This window comes from Hemibagrus wyckioides, linkage group LG07 (assembly GCF_019097595.1).
Source record: "Hemibagrus wyckioides isolate EC202008001 linkage group LG07, SWU_Hwy_1.0, whole genome shotgun sequence".
NCBI lineage: Eukaryota > Metazoa > Chordata > Actinopteri > Siluriformes > Bagridae > Hemibagrus > Hemibagrus wyckioides.
This window is the reverse complement of record NC_080716.1, coordinates 10182809-10204534: the sequence shown is the minus strand read 5'-3', so window position 1 is coordinate 10204534 and position 21726 is coordinate 10182809. Positions and strand designations below refer to the sequence as shown.

The window sequence follows — 21726 nt, the reverse complement described above, 5'->3', positions numbered from 1 at the left end:
ATATATATATATATATTTAAGTGTGAAATGCTGAACTTTTTAGAGCAAGATAGAATTTCAAATAGTTTGTGACCTGTCTAAAAAAAAAAAAAAAAGCCGATCAATTCACTGTGAAACTTCTAAAACTTTGTAGATTTGTTTTCCGTTAATCATTTAAATCATAGTACCTCCCTCAGTAAAACTAAGCTTAAATAGAGTTATAGGTACGAGTAGGAAAATCCATTTACTCTTATCCCTTAGCTTCTGTGTAAGTGGTGTTAAAAAGCTTTAGCCTTTTAGGCTTTACTAATCAATGTTCAGTGGTTCTTCAGAGTCGAGAAAGGAACGAGATCTTCGTCTAATGCCCTATTAAAGGCTTTTCTGTGAAAATAAGTTATAATCTATCCCATAAACCTTTGCTGCTGTTATTTAGACTAATATTGCAGCACAGTGAATCATTTTGAAAGGATTGTGTAATGGCTGTTCTTTTGATTTAGAGCTCCCTCTCCTGGCTTCAAATCATCAATTAGCTGTTAAAAAAGCTTGCACTAGTAGTGCTAGTAGCTCAGTGTTTAAGATGTTGAATACTGATCAGAAGGCCGTGAACTTAAATCTCAGGACCACCAAGCTGCCACTGCTGGGCCGTTGATCAAGGCTGTTAACCCCTAAACTGCTGTATAAATGAGATAAACGTAAGCTGCTCTGGATAAGATTGTCTGCCAAATGCTCTAAATGTAAATATACATACTTATACAAACTTTTTAACTATGCATTAGGAAATTACTGGTTTAAGTAGTAAGTTTACACTGTAAGAGAAAGACATGTGTGTAATATGATGTAATGAGTATCTCTGTCTCTCAGGCCAAGCTAAAGCTGAAAGAAGGGCCTAATGATGTGACCTTCAGCATAACCACCCAGTACCAGGGCACATGCCGCTGTGATGGCACTATCTACCTGTGGGACTGGGATGACAAGGTCATCATTTCTGATATTGATGGCACCATTACAAAGTAGGTACTTCTATGATACACACCACTCCCCCATTTTTTTTTTCGGTTGCCAAAGCTGCTCTGGGTTTTATAACAGCATGATATTGTGCAGTGGTGTTGCTTTTTAGTGGGCCAGGTGCAGTTATTTATATATATATATATATATATGTATGTGTGTGTGTGTATATGTGTATATATATATATATATATGTATATGTATATGTATATGTATGTGTGTGTGTGTATATGTGTATATATGAATATATATATATGTATATATATATATATGTATATATATGTATATATATATATATATATATATATATGTTTATACATATATATATATATATATATATATGTATATATATATATATATATATATATAGTATGTATATGTATATATATATATATATATATATATATATATATATATATATATATATATATATATATATATATATACACATATATAAGTATAAGTATATATATATAAATTTGTGCTTTAGAAACTTTCTCAAGACCAAATACTTTTCAGTTAGTCAACACATTCTTCTAGAAGAACAGAAAAGTAAAAAAGCCGTAGGCGTGTGTAAATGTTACTATTAACATTTAATTTACAATGCATAATAATGAGTTTGGCTCTTGGGCCATTCATGGAGGAAATGCCAATCAGTTTGAAATTCTGAATACATTTGAAAGAGATTGAATGTGTAAATGAATACTAATTCACTCTTGTACAGCTTTTAATTTCACAAAAGTGACCCTGTTTGCACAGTCTAATGGATACTGTCTTATTGAATAGTGCTGAGTTTGTTGGCGCTCGCAGCACTAATTTTAGCTCAAGGCCAGTCTGGGGTTTTAAAGTTTTAATTGCAGTAAAGGCACATGTGATGTTCGTCTATATAAAAAAGAGAGAGTTTTCTGCCTCTGTTCTTGCTAGAATGGTGGGTGGGCAGCGTAAAAAAGAAAGAAAGATACGAGTGGCGCTTATTATTTCTGCAGCGTCAGTGTGGCAAGAGCAAGGCCACACATTTGGACCAGGCAGAGGACGTCACCATAATGAGCCAATTTAAATCCAGCTCTTTTATACTGCCACTTGGGCTGTGCACCAGATAATATGTTAAAATCAGGGAGCGGTTCCTCATTAGCAGATTACATGGTTTTAAACCTCATCCAAATAGTGAAAGTGAAAATGTCTTGCTGGGTAAAGAAAGTGACACTTATATGGCTATATTTAGATTTCAAGCTCTGGCTTCTTACTTGACTGTGTGTGTGCACATTTGTGTGTGCGTGTTTGTGTGGGTGTGCACCTACAGATCAGACGTGTTTGGGCAGATTCTGCCTCAGCTGGGGAAAGACTGGACTCACCAAGGCATTGCCAAGCTTTACCACTCTGTAGCTGAGTGAGTTTTTGACACTGTCATTTCAGCTTAAACTTTTTTTTAATAATTTTACACTGATTTGTTCCATCATGTTTTAAAATCCTGCTTCTGTGTTCTCTGCAGGAATGGCTATAAGTTCCTGTACTGTTCAGCAAGAGCTATCGGCATGGCTGATATGACCCGTGGCTATCTGCAGTGGGTGAACGATGGCGGCACTATTCTGCCCCGCGGACCCCTCATGCTTTCTCCCAGCAGCCTCTTCTCTGCATTTCACAGGTACCACACCTATTCAGACTAACCCAAGCAGTGTGACAGAAAAACGTTTTCACCGTCATTATAAGCCAAGTCTGAGTTTGAATACTGTTGATGCCACTGCCAATTACAGCAAGACTCGTATATGATCTGTGTCGTGTGATGATGCAAGAGCTAGGTACTAGAACAAGCTAGAGGGTGGGAGAAAATGGGGGTACAAAAATCTGTTGGAATAATCTGAAGGCATCAACTGTAAGATGAACATTTAAACAAGTATACGTTTCTTCCTTCTAAGCTATTTTATATAGTTTTGTGAAGATTTGACAAGCTGCTGGGCTACACATTTACATGCGAACATATTTCTGGATTGTGTGTTATCCTTAAAGTGTACAGCTTTGCTGGATTCGTGTGTTCTTTTCCTTTTACAGAGAAGTGATTGAGAAAAAGCCAGAGATTTTCAAGATTGAATGCCTTACTGATATCAAGAACCTGTTCCAGTCCAACAAACATCCCTTTTATGCTGCATTTGGAAACAGGACCAATGTGAGTCGAATAGCATTTAGCTCTGCATTTTTATTCCCTGCACTTAGTCGCTGGTGGCAAGTGTGATGTGTGGATTCAGGATTGATTGTGGTGTCCTGTCTGCCATGCAACTTGCTTCAGCCGAATGGCAGGATAGTTGAAAAAACAATACGGCAGTAGATCATAATTAACTTCATTGACAGTTCAAATATTGCCTATGGCAAAGGCTGTATTTGGGGCTGTCAAGGAAAAATGGATATATTTATAACTTTGGGAGAGCTGTGGGGAAGACAGTTGCACATGTACAGTACTTGTAATCACCTGCAGACGGCAGAACGCTCTACAAACACATGGCAGCACTTCCAACAAGCTTATGAGGAAGCTACATGCAAAATATCCTTGAAACATTCAGTTGCAACTTTCCTCACTGCAAGGAAAATCATAGCTTTAGTTGCTTCTGGATAATTAACAGTATAATAAGGTTTCATAAGCAGTTTGTCTAAAGACAGCATGATCAACATAGCTGCCATTATAAACAATAAAATCTGTGTGTTGGTGATACTCTGCCTGGGTGGATTATGTCATAAAGTATTGGCTCCTTTCACAGACATGATTCCATCTATTTTTCTGTCTGAAATTTGTCTTGTTTATGTATTTGGTGGAAATCCATCCTGTAACTTTCCGTAGCCGGTAATTTTCCATAGCTTGTAATGTTCCATAGCCTGTCATGTAAGTCTGGCTCGCCTTCTTGTTGTAGGATGTTTTTGCCTATAAGGAAGTTGGAGTGCCTGTTTGCAGGATCTTCACGGTCAACCCTAAAGGAGAGCTAATTCAGGAGCAGACCAAGGGAAACAAGACCTCGTAAGCATATCCACTTCTTACACCTGCAGTGCTGGAATCTGATTAATCCAACTTAAGCTTTCATTCAGGGCTCAGCCTCCCCTGATTTTCTAACCCTTTAACTTAAATAAGGGAAAAAAGTTTATTAAATTAAAATAACTACATCTTACTTCTCACTCTGGTGGAGTGTTGAGCGAGGAGTCTGTGTCAGAAAAATATGTTCAGCATTGCCTTTAAAAAAAACACAAGCGTTACAATAAAAATTTTAATCTGACATTTTCAGTACTTTGTTTTTGTCCCTTATTACCTTGCTAAGGCTTTCTTCACTTTCTACAAGTTATTTTAGTCAGAGTATTGTTCCTTGTGAGCAACATTTCATCTTCAAGCTGTTCAGCTTCAGTTGCTGAGAGTACATCATTTTTCCGAGCACACGTTAATCAATTCTAAAACACATTTCTGCTGACAACTCTGACTCAAACAAACATGCACTGGATTGTAATATGCGGTGCATATGCAAGGTCAAGTTTTTTTTACATATTTTTTCATTAGTTTCACTGTAGATATTGAATAATTCATTGTATTTATTGAATTGTTATGCTTTAAGGCAGATTGCAGAATAATAAGCTGGGGGCATTAAAGGGTTAACGTGTTTTTCTCTGCTCATTTGCTGTATATGCTGAAGGCTCATGATTTTCCAAGCAGCTCTAAATTGTGTTATGTTCTAAAAGGCCAGATGTATTTATTTGTGCGTTTGTGTCATTTCTATGCAGGTACAGCAGGCTGAGTGAGCTGGTGGAGCATGTGTTTCCATTGCTGAGTAAAGAACAGAGCTCGGCGTTCACCTTCCCCGAGTTCAGCTCATTTTGTTTCTGGAGGCAACCCATCCCCGAGATCAACCCAGACGACTTACTCTCATAGGCTAGACATGCTCTCAGTCTCTGTCCCGTTTGCCATTGTATAAGCTGAAGTAATACTCCTGTAAGATAATTAAGTAAAATCCTTGCAAATCCAAATGTCCTCGCTACCTGTAGCTGCACTCTAACCAGCTGAGGCATGTTCTGTTGAAAAGGATTGTATAAAATCCATCTGCACATCCAAAACGGAGCAATGCCTCGCTCTCCCCTTTAATCTAACGTCCACGTTGAACTGTGGGGGTGGTGACGGTGCAGTTTCCCCTCATTGTCGCACACATCAGGGATATTTGAAGCCTGCCTGATTGCTGGGGCCTCAAACAAATGCTCTTATTTCAAACTTAAATGTTTATTTTGTGTGTGTGTGTGTCTACGTGTGTTTGTGTGTGTGTTAATTACTTAATATAGGTGTATCATAGCCTTAGTGCTGGTGTGTCTGATACTAGTGGACAATAGAACCCTCCAGGACCAGCAGAGGTGTTTATCCCTGCTGTGGTGGTCCAGCGTAGGCTGGTGTTTACAGTCCTGTGGCCTAAGCACTTACTGGTTACCGTGTGGGTACAATGACACAGCGTGTTTAGTAGGAAACAGAAAATGAGTCATGTGGGAGAACATGTAGGATCACAGAACTAATGAACAGAGATATTTATTTACAAATGCTAATTTATTTTGTTCTCTAATAATTAACAATTTAGTGGGTAAGTTAATTATAATTACCAACATGCACTGCCTGTAACATGTGGTGGAAGAATTCCTGTCTGACTGTGCGTCTGTGATGAGGTTTGATCAGAGGCTCTCTTGAATGCTGATGCTGCTATCAAAGTCATGCCGCTGAACTCGCCCCTTTTATGCATTCGCATCCAGCGTCTTCAGTCCGATGGTGCATTTAAGGCTTTTAGTCCTGCTGGAAAAGCCCTGAGCACCGAGCAAGGCTTCCATCTGTTTTCCAGGTGTTTTCCACTCATTAACAATTTCATTGTCTGGCTGCTTTCTAATGCCTTACTGATCGCACTTTTCAGCAGCAGCAGCCAAGAGAGCACCATGGATCAGCTTGCAGTTAATGAAGGGATGGTCTTATTGTTGCAAGCTATTCAGCAGCCTTTTGCATAGAAGGTTTAAAAGCCTTTTTCTTCACGAGGCTAAAATAAGATTTGAGTGTTTTTCTACTACACTGCACCCTACTTGATTTGTGTAATCAAAGAAATAGTTCTGAAATACTAATGGCTTTTGATTTCCCAATACGACTAATATGTACTGATTTTGTAGGTTTAGCATCAGTTGATTTTTTTTTTTTTGTGTGTGTGTTTTGAGATCTTTAGGTCTATAGGTAAATGATGTTGTGTCGTGGAAAAGAGCTTATCAGTCTTCTCTAGCAGTTATAGCACTGTAATAGGCCAAATTCAGTGTTTTCTTTTTTTTCTTTTTTTTTGGAAGAAACAGATCGCAGCTGTTGTGCAAGAGGGGTGTCCCTTATTATTTTCCTGGACATCTTCCAACTGGTGATTGTCAGTGGCCAAGGGAAGGAGCACGTCCTTGTCATGAATAGTTAATTAGCAAAAGCTGGTCTTTGACTTTGTGTAATACAAATGGTGTATGTACATGCATTTGTTTCTAGTTTCTTCTTTTAAACGTAGACGTAGCGCACCGTGTGTTAGGTAGCATGCACACCGACTCGGAGCACAATAGCAAGTATTTTATTTACCATAGGATATTTGTATGAGGTAACCATTGTTTGGTGGGGGAAAAAAAAGGAACTTCCCTGGTCGTTTGATTTGTTTATACACAAATGTATTATCACATTTGTTTTTTTTTTTTGTCTGTATGAAGTGTAGAAGTGAAATCTGTCTGTTAATGATTAACAAAGTGATCCCATTCTTTCTATGAAAGTAATACTTCTTGTGTGGGATGGACACACTCATCTATGTTTAAAAAACAAAAAATGTTAAAAAAATATATTACTTTGGAACCGATCGTTTATTGTTCATTACTCTCTTTTGCTTTCATGCTCTTAATTTTATATGCTTTTATTTGTTGATGTATGCTCTTTGTGGGGAAAAAAAACCCCTGTCTCTTAGATTGTATTGTTTTCAGTGTACAAATTGAACATTACTGCATCTGACCACTCTTAGATACCTTTACATGTATACTTACTGTATGGATTTATCGTTTTTGGAAAATGACATGGAAAATCTATTAAAAATGCAATTATTACAAATGTTTCACAACTTGTTTTCATCACTTTTTCCTTTAAAGGATTTGATGACAAAAGTAGACAGAAAACAAGAGGTCCCAGGCATGTGAGTGTGGCAGAATGAAATGAAATGAATGCTGGAGATTGTGTGGTTTAATCAGATTTGGGGAGAAAATCACCTCAGGTCAAACATTTTCTTTATTTATGTAGCAGCAGAAAAAAAAGAAGAATATGTTCATGTTTTTTTTTTTTCTTATTGCCTTGTCCAGCAGTGTAATAAATAAGATGGAATATCCGAAGGCTATAGAGTTTGTATGAAGGAGAAATGGGAAATATCAGTCTTCCCCCTTTTTTTTGTATCTACAAGTTTAGAATTTCGGTAATTGCTTAAATCATAAATCATAGAGCTTGTCACGGCAAGTATAAGCAATTATTAAAATAGGTTTTACATCGATTGTTGAGACTAAACTGGATGGATGGCAAGATGGATAGATAGATTCTTTATTCATCCCAAAGGGAAATTCACATTTAGAACCCTCTCCTCAGCTTCATGCTGTCACTTTATCCTTAAATTCTTTGTGTTGGTTCGTCATTCCATTATACATCATCTATTATAAAACCATTTACCACAGCACTATCGAATGCTTAATTCTGGTTCATTTACCAAAGCTCGTTTCTATAGTAACGACTTCTATGGGCACTTGTGCCACATATAAAAAAAACAAAAACAAACAACGACAACATGTAATTGTTGATCTAGTCAGGTTTTCAGTGAAGAGACGTTTATTTAACATTTCTGGGAGGATTCTCCGGTTTTCGGGTTTTAAAGCCGTAACTGCGATGGCAACATCTTTGTGGCTTCAGGGTAACGTTACGAGCTGCATTAACTGCATACAAAGAAATTGTACAACATTAACAGTAACTAGAAATGGTTGAATGCACAACGTGTGTGTTAATAAATAAAAATTGCAATCTGTGGTTAATTCCTGTGGTGTAAGAAGAATAAACTTCTTTGGGATATGCCATCTTCAGACATCATCCAGTCATTTATTATTGTCCTATAAACAGTCCTGTTTTATTCCGTACATAATGCAAAATAAAGACAATTATAATACTGCTACTAATTTGTAATAAAATGATTCTATACAGTCTGGATTGTTGATTAAAGTCACTCAGGATAAACCGCCTTTTTTATATTAAAAGTTGTGGCGTAAGTAAATACATTATATGATGAAAATATGTGGAGTATAACTAAAAATCTCAGTGCACTTCTTTCCATGGTGCAACCAAAGCAATGTTGTTCTGTAGTCAAGCCAAAGCCAAGCAGTGATATCCTTGCAGTGTCGTCTGGCTCGCCACAGGCTGCCATGTAAATGTGGAGAGTGACACAGCCAGACAGTCCTCTGCAGTTTATGTATGTGTGGTTTATTTATTTATTTTTGCTAGATGTTATCTGTGAACCTGAGTGGAGTAGAGGAAGACCCCGCTGAACGTGGAGAGGATCTCTTTGGCCTCAGAGAGGGCCAGCGCGCCGGCCGTGCGCACTAATGCAACTCGATCACCTGCGCGCAGAGAGAGGATGAGGCTGAACGAGGCAGAACTACCACACTGACAAGGCCTTGATGTGTGCAGCCCGTCATGTCCTCCAAAACCTGCTGAATCAAGCTTCTGCACGCTGCGCTCAGACACGGAGAGCACAGCCTCGAGCCGCTCGTGCCGAGGAGCCGTCAGCACGGCCGTGATTAGATAACGGCCGCTCACAGGCACCGTGAAGATTCCTGCAGAGTAGGCAAGGAGAGATTACTGTGCTGCCAACTAGGACAAGTACTGGCTGTTTTGTTCTAAGTGAGTGTATCCTTATGTCATCTTTCCTAAATAGTTAAAACATGGGTTTTATATTGTAGCTAAAGTCTACAGTTAGAGCCTTTAGAGTATGAAGTCAATGAAAAACAGGCAGATCTGTAACGTTTTCTTTTGTAATAAATATACCTGTTTGGGGATTGTAGTGCCCTCCGTCATTAACTAGCACTTTATTAAACCGGATGATGCCAAAGTCTCCTAAAAGCGTCTGTTGTGTGAGACCAGCTGAAAAGGAGAAAGTGTCTCCTGCCATGTTTCTGTCATACGTCACTGTAAAAGAGGCGCAGAAGGGATAGTGCTTAGCTTTAAATATGGGTGGTGGAAAATAATAACAGATATGCACATAGTAATCCATTTCCAGTTTACCTGGTGTTGCAACAAGCCTTTGTGCAGGATTCCATAACACTTGGGAAGCTAACAAAAAACAAAAAAAAAAAAGGCATATTGATTACAATGAAGTGAAGACAAGTATATAGCTTACCTACAGAGACAAAAGCTTTGTACCTGCGATCGGTTGGGGTTTATACGCCACTGGGTTTACTGGAGGATAGCTTGCTGTGAAGGTGCAAGGCAAGGATGTAAGCTTTTTTAATGTAAAACATTGCAGAACTTTTTAACTTGTGTGATTTCTGACCTGGTGCACCTGCAAATCCATTCATGGGTTTGTTTAACTCTTGGGATCCACGCTCCCGCCGAGAGGAGACTCTTTGCATGTATCCGGGCGGACCGGCCACTCCAGTCAAAAGGACTTGATTAGGCTGTTGGCGTGGGCTTGAGGGCTGCAGAGGGGCGTAAGGCTGGCGTGGGTTTGAGGGCTGGCGTACAAATGGACGGGAAGTAACAGGCACTGTCCTATGGGGTATAAGTATAGGAATGTGGATCTCGGGTATATATGCCCTTCTCGGTGGGAAAGCACCGGGTTGCTCCTGCTTCACTGGAACTCCTGAGAGAGAGAGGGGGTTAACAGATATGGGTCAAAGGCTGGCAGATAAAACACTCAGACAGAAAATATCTGAAATTTAAATGGATAAATCGGTCAACATAAGTTAAAAATATGAATAGAGTGGACTAGATGACTAATCTTATAAAGATATGCATTAGAGATGTAACAGAATATGAATGCAATATTCGGATTGAACAGATAATGTACCACAGTGATACAAATACAGAAGGCAATAAGAGGTGCACTGTTACTTCTTTCTTTTGTTTCTGTTTAAAAAAAAAAAAAACAAAAAAAAAAAATAGAAATCTTGCCAGAAAGGTTCACCGAACATCTGTTTAAGACTAGAGGTGTGCTACAGGATTGGGATCCCACAGGATGCAACAAAAAAGTCATGTGAGTGGAAGGTTTATACTTTCACGCGCCCATGAGCAAGCAATCAGATATGAAGCTCATGGGAAAAAAACAAAGTCTACAGATAGCAGCGTAATGCAATCTGGTGCAATACATCTAGCACTTTCCTCGTTCTGCCTAACTGCCTGGTCAAGTTTGCGGGGTTATAAATTAGTCTACTAGTGTGTTTACATTTTGGGAAGTAGAAGACAATAACTGCACTTGGGATTCAAATGATTGCACTGCTGCGTTGTAGCTGAGGTTGAGGAATTGTTAGGGCTAGAATTCACACACCATGCTGACACTGCTTTACTAGCATGTCTGGGGACATAGTTCATATTCATATATATATATATAAAAAAGAGTTTAGGCCACCATCCAAATTGGGTTCCAATCAGAGTTCAGATATTTGTGGCATTAAGATCAAATATGCAAGCATTTCTGATGATCCTTAATTAGATATTTAGCCCATCGTTATAATTCTCTAGATACTAGATGTACTGTAATACCCTCCTTCACTATAATGTCCATTATAAAGGGCAAAATGCTTTGCCCAAGGATTTAGCCAAATGGACAAAAAAACTTCCATTAGTGGCTACATTTTTAACTAGCGTCAGCAGCCTCACACTGTGATGTTTCCTCAACCTAGCATGTGTTGTTCATCACACAAGGGTTTAGTCAACACCGTAATTGCATTTTTTTCTTCCTGCTTACACCCGGCACGTGTACAACAAAGCACCAGCTAAAATCCCATGAGCACCCGACCTATTTCCTGCGTCATCACCGTTCGTAACACCAGGTATCTCAGAAACACACACGTAAAGCCCATTTCCCATGAGATAATTGCTATCTAAGTGTTTCCCATGGGGGAACTCTGCTTGGAACTGCAGAGGAAATCACAAGCTACTTTGCGCAATGGCTCAGCATACTACAAACAGATGTTGCATCTTAACTGAGAGTGACTCACTATGATACTATCAAGCCAAAATTACTCCTGTTTCTGGAAATCTACCTTCCTGTCTGACTCCCTCATCTGACACATTCTGTTCAACATGATCAGCTGTATTGAATTATGAACCGAATTTTCTAGAAAGGTCTCCAGGAACAGGGTTGGTGATCGCTGATGTAAAAGTATGCTTTAGACAATGGTGTTGACTCAGATGTGGTGCTTGTGTATGGAGGATGAACTTTGGGTTTGCGACCGCTTAGTCTAGGAAGGCGATGTTTATAAATTACCAAAATGGGAGGACTGGATTGAAATGGGATACTTCAAATGATCAGAAAATGCTGGGTCCCATTTCAGCCATTAGTTTGGATGGCAAAAATGGAAGGAAGTGGCAGTTTTTACGCACACACTCACAAGGTTTTATTAACGACCACAGTTCTGCACCTTGCCCTAATGGCCAGACCTCAGTGAAGTAATCTCACTCTTGGCCTGATCCAATAAGAAAACATCCAGATGAGTCTCTGGACCCTGACACAGAACTCTGACCCAGCTCTTATTCTCCACTTTCTGATTTCTCCACCAAAGTATCAGCTATAGTAATACTAAAAATAGTCACCCATCCTACAGCTGGTCAGGTCACCTCTGCAGAATGCACACATAGTGGAAGAGGGCGAGAGATACTGTGGCATTTTATACTCGTAAGATATCAATCAGCCAGAATAGCAGGACAGGAAAGAGGATAAGTGTAGATAAGCTGAAATATACAGCATGTGAGGGCTTTATTTTCAAGGTCCTCTATTCCAGAATTCCCTCACGTGTTTGTTTCTTGTATGAGCTGTGGGCCTATTAGTCTGTTACGCTGACTGAAGGTCAGAATCTTCTATTGTGGTGAGAGTTATTAATTCATAAAGGAGGCAATTTGCTATAATCAGTGAAGGGGACTGGATTTAAGAAACCGCATACTTCCCAGCAGATTGTGTTGTCACTGACAGAATAACTGTATGAACTGGATCCAGAATTGCACAATGGCGTACCCCTGCCCCAGACTGCTTGCCAGAAGCAATGAGTAATGCGTAAGACTCTGCAAAAGCAAGCCCAGTTGTCTTGTTGGCTATGATACTTCATTCTTTCCACCTTTCTGGGCCTTTTTAGAACTACAAAAACTACATGGTTTGAGTGTGCTTTTCCCCAACTCTGTTAGAAAAAAAAAATCTATTAAAAATATTTTGTTTGCAAAAACCCAAATGACTAAAACTGTGGGCTAATAACTATTTAATAATAATTAGTGCACATCTGTTATCTTAATTAGACTGCAAAATGGTATGAATGTTAATTTCTGGGATACAGGTATTTGACTTCCTCTGTGTATTTCTTGAGGAAATTGTTGCTGACTCAAAATAAAGCTAACTGCATTATATGTACCATACAATAGAATAGAAACGTATGTTATTTAGCTATGTAGCTGAATTTACTTGTATACATTACTCACAATGATCTTATGATGTCTAAACAGATACAGACTTGAATAGGAGGGGTACTATTCCAGTTTTTTTTTTTTTTTTTCAGTTTGTCAAAGAGGTTCACAGGGCATCTGGTTGAGATTAGAGGTATGCATTAGTACTGGCATCCCATGGAACCTAACAAACAAGTCGTGACAAACAAAGGCACCACACAATACATTTCCAGCCTCCTCAGTAACTACCTCCTCAGGGTTGTAGTGGTTTAAATTAGCCTACTAGTTTGGATGTATTTAAGGATATACAACTATCTAAATTCATTAGAATATATCATGAGCAGATCCAAACAAAAATAACAGGATTTAAACCTCCCCCATTCACAGGCCACTAATTACCTACAAAGATCATGATGACTGTGCATTTCTACCTCTGTCTGCACAACAACTTCTAGACTATGTCTATTTAAAGTTTAAATCTGAAGCCAGATACATATATACGGATAGTATAATTGTGTTATATGACTTATATTATCATGCGTCTGTGAATACATTGGACTTGTGCCTGATCACAACCTTTACGCATGCTTGGGAATTAACAGTACTTGATATCCACCCTGGAATGATGACATCAGGCTTTACAGGGAGGCTCCTAGGAATCAGCATGCAGGCGTTACATCACGGACGGCTCATAGCCCAACATCTGCACTGGGGTGGGGTAGTGAGTCTGGTTTACTGCACCATACATCCAGAGGCCCAGTCCCAGGCTCTGCTGGTTAATGAAGACCAGACCCACACAAACATACATATACTGAACATCCTACACATTTCCTCATTCTGTGCAGGGAAAACTAGGGCATGACCAGCAAAAGGACAGTTGGATGGACTACACAACTCATGAGCTCAGAAAGCTCAGGAAAAGGAGGAGGATGAAGAGGAGGAGGAGGAGGAGGAAAATCACTCATTCATCAACCTACAGAGATTATCTTTGAAATAGTAGCATAGGAAAAATTTTGTTATACCCGAGTTAAAGCTACTCTGTGAGTTATGGGTTTCATGAGTATGTCCAGTTCTGTAGCAATGCAGATCCCACATTTTTTCTATATTACATAAAGCTAAATCTTTTAGACAACAAACCAAAACGTAAGATGGTTGGCATAACAACATCACATAACGATTACCGTCACTTGTTTATGAGAAAGACATGATTGTATTTGGCTCCATGCCAATGCTCATAACTCTCATTTTGCTAAATGTAGGGAGGCCCCTTGCCTTTCTGCAGCTCTGGGGAACTGTCGACTCTTGTGCATGCACTGTGGACATTATGACACTCTTCAACTTTAGAATTAACTTTGGGATAAGTTTCTCAGAAACCTTCCAAAAAATGAGAAGAACTGGTCTGTGGATTATAGATGAGTCATAAAGATAAATCCTTACAACTGAAAAGGGAATCATAATTTTTGAGTGTGGAAGCAATCCAATTTCCATTTAGGGGCTTTTCCAAGTCATGTACATCATTTTTCAGTATGTATCTCAGCTTTTGAATAGTACAAATACAATCTTACTTCCAGTGGTGTTGAGACATGGTGAAGTACAGTATAATAGATATTTGCATTAATACAACACATTAAGCCCAGTGAAGGAAGAAATAGTACCCAGAAGTAAACATTGATATATTTAATATATTTGACCTTGATGAAAATGTTGATTTCACAAATAGGTGAGATCACAAATCTGTTTGTTTTTGTAGTACACAGAATTAAAGTTTTTGGATAATGGCTTTTGCATCACTTACCTTGCTGTTTTGTAGAATGGTTCTGAATGTTTGCAAGCTGTGCCTGAACATTGTGCAGAGTGGTCTGGAGGTTACTGATCCCCCTGGAGTGTGTTTGCAATGTGGAGTTCATCTCAGCCACATTTCTCTCCAGACCGTCTTTCATAGCCTGAACTCTTTCATAGTTTCCTTTCCGACACAATTCTTCTAGTGTAGTAATCCTGTTGCCTACTGCAGAGATCCCTTCAGCTGAACCTGCTGCCTTCTCCTTACAAAGGGTCAGCTCTGCAGTCACCTGGGATCTCAGCCTGTCTAGTCTGTTGCTGAGCTCGTCCAACTGATTTTGGCTTGGTTTGCCTGCCTCATGGGACAGAGATGGTACTGTTGCTGGTGGCTGAATCGGTTCTATCTCCACTACTTGGCAACAGCTAGAGTTCAAGGTCTGAAGATCCTGGCTAAACCTGCTCATGACATCTCCTAACCCTGTCACAGCTCCAGTCAATCCACTCACATTATCTGTCAGAGGCGTCAGCTTGTTGTGCACATCCTGCACGCTAACACTGTTAAGCTGATTGTTGAGCCTCACACGTTCAACTACCCTGTCTAATTCTACAAGCTTTGCCGCATTGTTTTTAGTACTAGTGCTCAGGACATCCAGTTGATTCCTACAGTGCCTCAGATCTGCCTGAATACTCTCCAGGCCACCTAGGTGTTGAGGATTGGTGAATGGTCCTGTGTTGCAGCCAGTGGTGCAGATCTGCTCAATAGCATTCAATTTGTCCTCCAATCCTTGAATCGCAAAATTGTTTGAATTAACCTGAGTTTGCAGACCATCAACAGACTCGCTGAACATCCCTGGGAAGGAGGTGTTACTTATCTCTACCAGCATTCTCGTGAACTGGTCCTCTACAGAATTCAGTCTCTTGTCCAAGAGCTCCCGGATCTTTGCTGTCTCTTCGCTTAGAGCCTTGGTTAATTTCTCATCCACGTAGAAGCAGTAGGTTTCTGCATTCCTCTCGGTCACATTCATCCTGTCTTCAAGTTCATCCAAGCGAGGGCCAAATACATCTTCCAGCTGTAGCATGGACAGATGTCCCAGTTCATTGTCCACACGGGCGTTTAAGACTTTCTGAGCATCTACCAAGCGCTGAATCGTATTTCGTAATTCACCGTCATCCTCATTGAATGGAGCTGCTTGCCTGTGAGTACGCACCAGTCCGTCAGACATAGCCATATCCAGACGTAGCTCACGTATCTCCTTCCTTAGTTTGACCTCTTGAATGTCCAGTAGGTTTGTCAGGTTGTCAAAACTTCCCTTCCATCCCTCTTTACAGGACTTCTGACAAGACATTATCTTATCATCACATGCACTCTTCAGCTTTTCTATCTCATCCTTCATATCCAAAACCAGCTCCTTCTTTAATTTCTCAAACTTAGTATCAATGTAGGACTGAAGAATATCAATGTCTGAGGAGGCACCAGCAGTAACCATTGGTCCCTGAGAAGCATCCATTAGCATACGGATCTGGCCACTGTTTCCAGTCACAGCTTCCCGCAGCTCCTCAATTGCCTCATCCTTGCTTTTCAGAGCATCTGTCACATCATTAAGCCTGGCCAGCACTTTTTCCATGCCCCTCTCCTCGACTCCCCTTGTGGCCTGGTGCCCATCCAGATGCACCACGCTCTCCTCTATACCTCCTGATCTTGCGCTATCTTGCACATGCATGTTGCTGAGGAGACTGACAAGCATTTTGCTGGTGTCCTCCTGTAAATCGGCACGTAGGTTCGCCGACATGCTAGTCATGGCTGCCTGAAGGTCCAGCACTGTCTGGGAAAGGCGATGCACTTCTTCTTCCAGTTGCTGGGTTTTTTCAACCTCATGGTAGCTGTTGTCTTGCTCTGCCTTCTGTCTCTCTGGCCCTATCACAGGAGAAAAGATGGGTGGCAAACGGATCCTTCTGGTAAGAATATTTGTATGTACAATAAACTGAACGTCAGATATTGAATAACAGATACCTTTGTTGTTCAAATCTGGATTAGATTATAAGCATAATTAATATTTACTATGAAATCTGAAACCATTAGAGAAAGACAAACGTTCGTGACTATCTTACTTTGTGAGTTTTGAACGTATCCAGTATATGGCTGAGGATTTGGCTTCGGTTGAGGTTTTAATAACATCTGTCGATTTGGGATGCCTTTTAGTTCTTTGCAGTCTGGACCTTGATATCCTGGACAGCACCTCCATTCCAGTTCAGTAACAGTCTTATAGGAAATCCTGTAACTGGGATGAAAATGGGTCCGATACCTGGAAAACAGAACGCTTACAATGTTTACTTTATTAATGAAAGAGGTATTGCACATTTCAATGGTTTACTGTTAGATTTAATGTTGTGGAACTTCCAAACGACAAGGCAGTTCCTGTTCTCACCTATGTTATGGGATAACCCACATTATCTCATCTATATTATATGCTGTGATGTGCTATAAATCTTAACAACCTATTTAAAGACATTGTCTGGTTGGGTGTGGACTTTTACCTTATGCTATCCTGAGAAGCACAAAAAAGGAGAACCAGCAATCTTGTATCTCACTGGATACACCTCATTCCTGCAATTATCTAATCAGCCAATCTTATGGGAGCAGAAAAGACCAGGTGATTTTTTTTGTCTAATATTCAACTGTCTCGGATTGCTGTACTCACTGAAGCCTCAGATTTCTGTATTCTTTCCTGACAGGAGTGGGACCCAATGTGGTTTTCTGCTATTCTAGCCCATCTACCTCAAGCTTTAATGCTATGTACACACTGAGATGCACAGTTTTAAGGAGTGATTATTTGAATACTGCATCCTTCGTGTTGGCCTGAATCAGCCTGGCCATTTTCCTATTTCATCAACAAGGTGTTTCCACCAACGGAACTGTGTTCCTCACAGTTGTTTAAACTCTACAGATAGTTTCATAAAATTTCATAAGCTCAGCAGTTTCAAAAATATTCAAACCAGCCTATCTGGCACCAGAACCAATACAATGGTCAAAATCACTAAGACCCCATTCTGATGGCCCATATCTGCATGATTTTATGCATTGCACAGCTGCCACACAATTGGCTGATTTAATAATTGTATGAATATCTCTACAGGTTTGACTAATAAAGTGCTCAGTAAGTGAAGTTCCCGGCACAAATATATAAATTTAGAGCGCTCCTCCAGGCATTCATGTGATTTGCAATTAAGCTAAAGTTTTGCAATGTGACCACATAAACCGCGTTAAATAAAAACACTCCATGGCAACTTCAAGAAGTATAAAAACAAAGCATTTCCCTAGAACCAATTGACTGAACACTCTTAGAAAAAAATATCCCTCTAACTCTAATAATGTTCTTTGCTTTGGACCTCTGAGACAACTGCTAAAGAATCTACATAGAGAACTCTACAACTCCCTTTTCAAAGATATTCCAAGTAGACCCACCTTAGACTGCTAGAACCATCAACAATGGTGTTTAATAATCATATGAAACCTTCTGATGACTTTGAAAATCTGCATAAATGCACTTGGTTCTCCATGCACACGATTAACTGAAGAGTAACACAATAAACCCCAGTGAGACGCTGCATTCCCATCAGTAATAAGAAAATGAAAGAAGGCAATGGCATCATTTCCTGTGATGAGGATGGGACTGGGTCAGTTTTCACATCTGTGAGTGCAATTATGGATGAAAATAATGCATGTTCCCACAGAAATCTCCCAGATAACAAGCCATATTCTTTTCATGGTAACTCTTCACTGTAACACGTTTTTTAAGAAGCGGTGGAAGAAACCTCATTATGAAATCGGATAAGGAACATAAGGTCAGACCTGCATGAACCATTGTGTTTGTGTTTTTCTCCTTCATAAGGGATAACACACTAATGGATCTTTGCCATTCTTACACAACACACACTGTCAGTCAAAAATAACACCAATTGTGGAATGTTAAAAATGATATTTTGCAAAAAAGAAATGTTTAGCACTCTAGTTTACAGTTCTGTGCCAGCACTGGTTATAGGACTTTTCATTTTAGGCTTAAACATTAGCCATTTAAGATTTTAAACAGTTATAAAATACAAGAAACTTACAGTAACACAAAAACAGTACACATTTACATGAGGTGAAGAGTCAAATTGCTTCAAATGAGTTAAATCAGTTTTATTTGTACAGTGATTTTAACAATGAGCAGCTGTAGAGTAATACAAAAATACAGAATAAAATGATCAAGTAAATTTTTTTTATATATATATCCCTAATGAGCAAACCAGAGGCAATGGTGGAAAGGAAAAACTCCCTGAGACAAAATGAGGAAGAAACATTGAGACCCAAACATGAGGAACCCATCCCCATCTGTCTGACACCAAATTGTATGAATATAGATAACACAGTTTACATTGCATTGATAGCTGCCATGTTAAGATAATGTGACCAGTCACACAAACACTATTTAGATCATGTCACCATTCCCCATGGATCAGGGTTCTTAAGCCATGCCCAATAAAGGCCATTTTGGCTCCAGGCTTTCATTCCAGCCAAATAGGAGGCACACTTGATAGTTGATTGCAGTCCAAGATTAAACAAGTAGAAACAGGAGTGACTCCTGCATGGTTGGAATGAAAGCCTGCAGCCACACTGGCCCTTTGAGGACAAGATTGAAGATCCCTGCCACAGAGGAATGAGATTTGTGCACTCAATGGCTGCTACTTCCGCATTAGGCCCTGTCCCGAATGGCATCATAATATCTGCTGTCATCTTTTAAGACTGCACTTTGGTGACATCAACAAAGTACAAACTAATGATAAGACCTCAAGCATGCACCAAAAAACATTTGTGCTCTCTGTGCTATGCTTCAAAGCAATAGCTGAATAGTGAGTTGTGTAATTGGACGTTATATAAGAAAGAAAATCATCAAGGACCTTAATCAGTACACTTACAGGCAGCAATCTGAAGCAATTAACAAAATGCAATAAAAAAAAAAAGCAGCAAAGAGTAATCACTTGCATAATGCTCTTTTTTTTTTTTTGGAAAACTCATGGATCAACCACATATGTTGTCACAAAGGATGTTTGCTTGCACTTTCAGTTTTACACTCTGGTTATAAAACCAAAAAAAAAAAAAACTCCGGTAATGTAAGAGTCAGCCTCATATTGTTGTACACGAATAAAGGTCTACATAATTTGAGTACATACACCGAGTTTATTCAGATATATTAGTGTGTAAGCTAAATGATCTCTTTGCTTTTGCAAGTCTTTTGGAGGTAACAGTGTTTCTCTTAGAAACAGAGATAAACACAGCTAGGGTGTGTCACAAATACCGACTACACTGGCTATTGCTTCAAAACACTTGAAACCAACATAAATGTTCTGCTAGACTTAAACTGCTGTCACTACTGAAAGATTACATCTGCTATTACAAATATAAAAGCCTTGATTGGCATTTAAATTACAGTTCTGTAAATTGTAAAAGCAAGGCATTCAGGGTGAAATGAAGATTAGTGTGAAAACACCTAAAATGTTGTCTTTGAGACCTCTACATGAATGTTTAATGATATAAAACACGTTGATATTCAGATTTAAGGCCACAGCCCTGTGTTTATCCCTTATGGTCATGCTATCCCAGGATGATCATGTTCTCTGATGGTGATCAGCTAATGAGTTGATGTGGGTGAAATGAGTACTGTGCTGCGCTCTTAAGACTGAAGACTGACATCCCTTCTCTAGTGCCTTCGAGCTGTTTTCAAGTTGAGAACAGTGATGTAATTAAGCTGCAACCAATGTCTAATAATCATACACTCCACCAAATGCACACACACACACAAACACACACACACACACACACACACAGAGCCTGTGTTACTAAATAGCTCTCTGAATCACCATAGAATACACACTACAAGCACGGATGTACAGCTCCCTTTTTGGTTAGTCGTGCAGTCTCTGGCTTTATCTCCTAAGCCCCACCCTCTCCCTGTAGTATTAGCGTCACTCGTAGCTGTTCATAAGGATCAGATCAAGCCCCGCCCCATGCCCCGCCCCTCACGGTGGTACTCACATCACTGACGGCTCGCAGTCTGGCTGGTGTGGAGGGCAGGGCGCAGCTTCAGCTTCAACCGCTGCCGGAAAGTCCGCGCGCACTGCGCAGCTCACGTTCTTCTGCACGATGAACGCGCACCAGTTTCTGCCAGAAAAAAAAAACAAAACAAAAACAATGGCGATTTATTTAATCCAAGATAAGATTCAAGATGAAATTCATCCACTGCGATACCATTTTGAATGCTGAAATCACAGAAAGCGAGCCAAATTACGCAACGATCGTGGCCAATTAAAAAGTGTGTCATTTAGCGTGCAAGCACATCTGGAACATCTGGTCTCATAGGAATGAATTCAACCAAGTTTAGACCCTATTCTTTATAGCATTTTTGTTGCGTTGAGACAAATATGAGAGGTGCCACTTTAATGGCAAAAACAAACAAACAAATCAGTTTTAGTGCTTTATCAAATGCAGTTCATCATTCTTTATCCACGTGTCAGCATTTGAGTGATGAAAAAGTCTAAACTTAACTTGTGCTTTAAGAAAACGCGTTTTTTCCCCACCCAAATGACTGTAAAATCTCCGCGCGATTAACCGTTAATCTCACCAACATAAAAGAAATGAAGATAAAGTTCAGCATAATGCCAAGAAACAAAGCGATTTCTCCTTTTTTTACAGCATCATATGAATGATAAATGAACTTTCACCAGTCCAGTATCCTGAAGTTGATACCCACTTGTTTCTGAGCCTGTGCGAGTTGTACTGGAGACTCAGAGACACGCTTCCCAAAACCAGCAGAGCGACCCACAAACTGCTCAGATGAAGCTTAACACTCATTGTAAATCCTGGGAATTAAAGACAAACAACACAAACTATTAAAACAAAACTGACTAGGGTCTGGCTGACTTCAGCCTTCCCAAAGACAAAAAGAAGGAGAGTCCGAGCGACTTCACAAGTTTGAGGAAAAAAGTTAGACTTAACTCTACAGGGGTCCAAAATACAAGGTTGCCAGATTGAATCGAGTAGGTTTTTCTCCCCCAAGTGTCTTTTTAAAACCCTTTTCTATTTCTTTGACACAAGTGTATGCTGTGACTTTTCCAAACAATATTAAGCATCACAAACTCCCGAACAAACAAACAAACAAACAAAAAAACAGACTAAATTGCACATCCGAACTATATACATTTTTGTGTTTACACCGAATGTATGTATCCCAATCTGGCAACACTTCACACAC

At 39.6% G+C, this 21726-nt stretch overlaps 2 protein-coding genes across 4 annotated transcripts in view; one reads left to right on the top strand and one right to left on the bottom strand.

Moving 5' to 3' along the window:
• The window catches only part of lpin2 (lipin 2), a 28775-nt gene extending 21681 nt beyond the window's left edge, over nt 1–7094 (top strand). For both annotated transcript variants that reach the window (XM_058395774.1, XM_058395773.1), the window contains exons 14-19: nt 841–989; nt 2285–2371; nt 2474–2626; nt 3031–3145; nt 3882–3985; nt 4735–7094. In XM_058395774.1, coding sequence (XP_058251757.1) covers nt 841–989; nt 2285–2371; nt 2474–2626; nt 3031–3145; nt 3882–3985; nt 4735–4882 — 756 coding nt within the window. In that variant the 3' untranslated portion in view covers nt 4883–7094. The remainder of the gene's footprint in view (nt 1–840; nt 990–2284; nt 2372–2473; nt 2627–3030; nt 3146–3881; nt 3986–4734) is intronic.
• A 141-nt stretch (nt 7095–7235) lies between these two features.
• Nucleotides 7236–21447, bottom strand: emilin2a (elastin microfibril interfacer 2a). Of its 2 annotated transcripts, none has more exons than XM_058395772.1 (9): nt 21226–21447; nt 20511–20636; nt 16547–16740; nt 14454–16352; nt 9570–9869; nt 9431–9481; nt 9293–9340; nt 9056–9196; nt 7236–8844 (listed from the first exon to the last, which is right to left on the bottom strand). In XM_058395772.1, exons 1-9 carry the CDS (start codon nt 21324–21326, stop codon nt 8516–8518), a joined length of 3189 nt encoding a protein of 1062 aa, XP_058251755.1. In that variant the 5' UTR covers nt 21327–21447; the 3' UTR covers nt 7236–8515. The 2 variants fall into 2 exon arrangements, with proteins under 2 accessions (XP_058251755.1, XP_058251754.1); XM_058395771.1 differs by having other exon boundaries at nt 9561–9869; nt 21226–21445.
• Between the last annotated feature and the right edge of the window lie 279 nt (nt 21448–21726).